The 4946-nt window shown below is 34.3% G+C and overlaps 1 protein-coding gene across 3 annotated transcripts in view; it reads right to left on the bottom strand.

Moving 5' to 3' along the window:
- LOC108690904 (tetraspanin-5) overlaps positions 1–4946 on the bottom strand; it is a 108379-nt gene that overhangs the window by 11171 nt on the left and 92262 nt on the right. For all 3 annotated transcript variants that reach the window (XM_018198445.1, XM_018198443.1, XM_018198444.1), the window contains exons 3-5: positions 3757–3830; positions 3218–3292; positions 2086–2184 (exon numbers count right to left, since the gene is read on the bottom strand). In XM_018198445.1, coding sequence (XP_018053934.1) covers positions 2086–2184; positions 3218–3292; positions 3757–3830 — 248 coding nt within the window. The remainder of the gene's footprint in view (positions 1–2085; positions 2185–3217; positions 3293–3756; positions 3831–4946) is intronic.

Genomic DNA, 4946 nt, shown 5'->3' with positions numbered 1-4946 from the left:
TATATATATATATACATATCTTATTTTAACTTATAATGTCTCACTCTGTAACTTCAATTAAGAGATTATAGAAGTGAGACAATATAAGCTAGAGTAAAATAGTGTATAGAGAGAAGTGTATACACACACACACACACACACACACACACACACACACATCCTTTCTCTCGTAGGATTTTGACAGAATCACTTGTGGCCATATTCTGTGAAGATCTCTAACCTCAGAATTCAAGAATAGAGTCCTCATAAATGTATTTAATTAATATAATTTCTGATAATTTTTAATTAGACTGAAAAAGTGTTCAGGATTGCCACAGACCTAGAAAATCAGGAAAAGTCAGGAGAAAATGTAAAAAAGTCTGGAATTTCGAAATTTGCTCATAATTCTTTGAAACTGCTCCTATTCCAATAATTATTATAATGTTTTAAATATTATATATAATATTTATAGTCAAATACGTTCAAAACTTGTGCTTTAAATGATTTTAATAAAATAATTAAAATTTATATTTTATTCAGTATTTTTATTTGATCCCTCTTTTTCGTCATAACTGCATTCTTTTTTTCCAAAACTAATTAATTTTTTATGGCTTGAATTTGCACCCAAAATTGTACTACGCTACTAAGCTTTTTTTGCATTATTTTTAATAATATAGGCTAGCTTTTCGGCAATCCGTGAGTCTAAATATTAAAATTTACATATTTTCTATTTTTATCTGGAAAACCTGAAAAAAATCAGGGAATTTTAAAATTTATTTTCTGACAACCTTGGCAATCCTGAATGTTATATAATCTTGTGTTATCAATCTTATATTATTTACACTATTAATAGGAGATATCTAAAGAAGCAACTCAAGTTCAATAAAAAAATAACATTTTGTTATTTTTAACTTCCATATATGTCAAAATATAAATTAATAATAAATTTATTTTTGTGATTAGTTTCAAAGTAAACGACGTCCATATTGACGTTTACATTTAGTAAATAATATACTAGATTTGAATTAAAATTATAATACGTCTTTGAGTTAAATTGTTTATTGTTTTAACAACGATATATTGAGTAGAGGCAGATTTATATTATAGAAATGATTAATCATAACATCCAATTGGATATAATTGTGAATTTTACAGTGTAGTTTGTTAAAATGCGAATTGTTGTATTAACGATCATGAAATGAGAATCCGTTAGACACGATGGTCCACCGATGATGGAATTGTGGTGGTAATTCGACGCTTGCGGATTCATCAGCGGTTCCAAAACCCGCGCATTCAAATATTAACCGAATCAGTTTGCAAATGTTTCCGTATATGCCCGCATCGCGTAATAATTTATGTGTGTATGTACATATTGATCGATGAATCCGACAATCTACGTCACGTCTGTATGGCTACGAAACGACGCACGACATGCCTCTCGCGGCATGTTTCGATATCGACTTCATTCATTCTTGTGGCGAATGTCCGCTTTTTACTCAAACTGAATTCCACTAACCGCGCGACGGATTCGTTGGTTAAATTAATTCTCGCGGTTCTCGTTCTGCTAGATACTTGGCCGAATGTAAATCACTGTCACGCCCCGTGCTCGTAAAGTATAGCGAATCGAATGAAATTTTCGGTAGATCTAGTTCGGTGGTAACGTGCGGTGCAACGTGCGAGCGCGTGTGTGGTTTACCATCGACTAGCTTCTACTGATAGGATTACCGAAATTGCGGCAGTGTACCCGAGCGGGTTCTATTGAAATCTCATAAACCACAATTGGATGACTGGATATCGATTGTCGAATGCTACTATATTACGCGCCATTTGGATGCCGCCGCGTGGCATTCGGAATCTGGACCTGGCCAGATTTTCGTGCTGCGACTACTCGATAAAGTTTGCGCGAGCTTCGCGTTTCGGGAGCCGTCTGACCTCACGAGTTCCTGCACTACTTAGAAATGCGAGTACGCCTACTTATAAAGGCTGCCGGTATACATTCGGTTTCGGAGATTCGATATTCCGGCGGGATAACGAAACGCGAAGGAAGCGCCGTATGTCAAGTTACTTTAATAGTAATATAATTGAATTCTGATATAATCAACTTGCCCAATCTTCTTGAATCCAATCAATGAGATTCTGCTGATCAGGATCCTCTCTGTAGTGGATAATGAACGCTTGGAAGCCCCCCGTAGCTTGTGATTTTATCTGCATAGTGAATAAAATATTATATTAATTAACGTCTGAATCTGAATCTATTTTTTATTAATTAATTATCATTCTGAGATCGATTCTAAAATTTTTCAATCTATCTATCTTAATTTTTTCGCTCGAAATAAGAGAAAAGAAAATCTGATAAGATCGTGCATCGAAGTTTCGTAATTTTTACAAAGTCTTGTTACGATCAGTAATTTCCAATTCAGGATATTTCCTCTCGATGATCGACGAGTGTCACAAGTGTTGCAATTACTCAAGGACGAATTTAACTTTCCGACGGTCGTAAAGTAAAATGGCGCACATTAAAACGCGAGCTGCGTGCAAGTACGGGGATACGATGGCACGTTTGTTGGTTGTCCGAAATTTTCAACCGTGAGAAAATTCTCGTCATGTTTAAAGGATACGGTTAATGGAATTAATTAGTAACCCAGGAACTCTCCTGCTGCATAATTATACGCAAACTTCGTCGGCGCTCGGCCTAGACTGTACTCTATATACGTGTTCGTCTTCCTCGCGCGCAGGTGTATACATATACTCACGGAATGCGAATGAGATTGTGAAATATGCACCGACGAATATATTGTACAATGCATTCGGCATATTCGCTTTGATAAAACAACTACGCTTCTCGTAACTACTGAATTAATAAACGCGATAAGTAGAAACGATTACGAATAAATGCAGTGGAACTATCTCGAGAAACACTTGCCTTGAAAATGTTGCGTATAATTGTGCAGGATAAATTTTAGGAAAGCTGTCTGTTCCGCGAAATATCATCTGCGAAATATCATGAATAATTAAATGCGCACAGAGCAATATACAAATAATATTAAATCATATAGTTACAAATTACCTATAATATCTTATTTTAATGTTCACTAAATTTATATGTTTGTACTGCAAATATCTTTAAACATATATATACGTTTATATTTTGGCACATTTTGCTTGTAATATTGTATTATTGTATTATAACTTGTATATGATGACTTTATTAAAATTATACGAAATATAGAATATTTACCCAATCTTTGAAGATAAATCCCAAAACACCGACAGTCATTTCCATTAACAGCAATAGCGCTAAAAATATCGCATACTGCAACATAAAATTAATTTAATTAAAATTAGTTCTGTCGAGATTTGTTTAAGAAATTAGAGAGAGAGAGAGAGAGAGAGAGAGAGAGAGAGAGAGAGAGAGAGAGAGAGAGAGAGAGAGAGAAAGAAAGAGGGGAAAGGGAAAGAGTAAAAGGGAGAGTACTTATCATTGTTCTACTTACTGATGGTCCATTAAAACCATCTTTTAAACGATTCATTTCTTTTTGAGAAACTCTAAATTTCAAAAGTTTCCCATTTAAGAAAGCAGGATCTTTAGTTTTAAGTACTTTTAAACGTACATTTCTCAAAGAATAAATTCTCATTCAATCGCGTGCGGTCAGCTAATGATAGACCATAGATATTATATAACGAATCGGAAGCTCGATCAAAGTTCGAAGATCCGAAAGATGTTGGGTAATTAAAGTAATCCAGAAAGAACATAATTAAATCCCATAGGACACTCACCGCGGCGAGGAGACATGTATTCTCCCGTAGCGCGCCGACGCATCCCGTGAAACCGATGATAAATGTCACTGTACCTGCAACAGAATAAATAGTATCGGGTACTTCGTCATCGCACGAAATGTAACGCGAAGAACACGAATGCATTCGTCAATGTATCGTATAATCGTGAGTTATGAGCGTGGGTCCCACCGGTGAATTCATTCCCGCATCGACATGCTATGCCGGTGTGAATTTTCAGATACATTTATAGGTCTGCAACGAAGTGTATGAAAAAACCATGAAAATCGGAAACTTAATCGCAGCTAAGAAGGATTGAAGCTCAGAAGGATTGAAATGATTCGAGAATATCGGAGAAAATCAGGGAAAAGAGTTATATTTATTAGATAGTAATTGACGTTCTAACTAAATCAATAGATTATAAATCGAACTTTATGTATATGTTTATATAACAAATTATATATATGTAATAATATATAAAATTGTGTGTGTGTGTGTGTGTGTGTGTGTGTGTGTGTGTGTGTGTATGTGTGTGTGTATTAACATTATTACACATATAATTTTAATATATATAAAGTATTTTCTTTTCTTTGACCTCTTTATTTATTTGATTATCATTTTTTCTTTTAATTTTTCGTTCACAAAGAGAAGATTTTTATCAGCCAGCAATATCAGGAAATTCGTAGTTCTGGAATTTCACTTGCGTAACAACTCTGATTTACGAACGTACGCCACATATTAATTACACGTAGGTTTGCGAACGCTTGTAGTTTACACAAGTAATTATATTAAAATTCCTCTGCGTTCCAATTGAATTTGCTGAGAGTGCGTCATCAACAGTACCGTGTTGCGCCGATGGTAATGCGGAATATTTATGAAATTATCTGCTACCTGCGGACGAGCGTGCCGCGTAATGAGCGCTAAATCAATTCCGTGTGTACGTTAACAAAAAGTATGCGAACATAAATGTTCGAAATTCGTTGCTATCACAATTAATCGGTGTGCATTCAAGCAACTTTTTTACCTTTTATTTAATATGCAAATATTATTAATTTCTGTATAAAACAATATGTTTGCATTAAAACTATTAAGAGAGCTTTCATGCGTATATTATACACATAAATTCGCAACAAAATTTTCGAGAGCAAGAATTGAAAAATTTTATATTTTATATTGAAGAGAGTATAATAAAA

This window comes from Atta colombica, unplaced genomic scaffold (assembly GCF_001594045.1).
Source record: "Atta colombica isolate Treedump-2 unplaced genomic scaffold, Acol1.0 scaffold38, whole genome shotgun sequence".
In the NCBI taxonomy this organism is placed as follows: domain Eukaryota; kingdom Metazoa; phylum Arthropoda; class Insecta; order Hymenoptera; family Formicidae; genus Atta; species Atta colombica.
The sequence above is the reverse complement of the archived record's forward strand: the minus strand, read 5'-3'. Positions and strand labels throughout refer to the sequence as shown.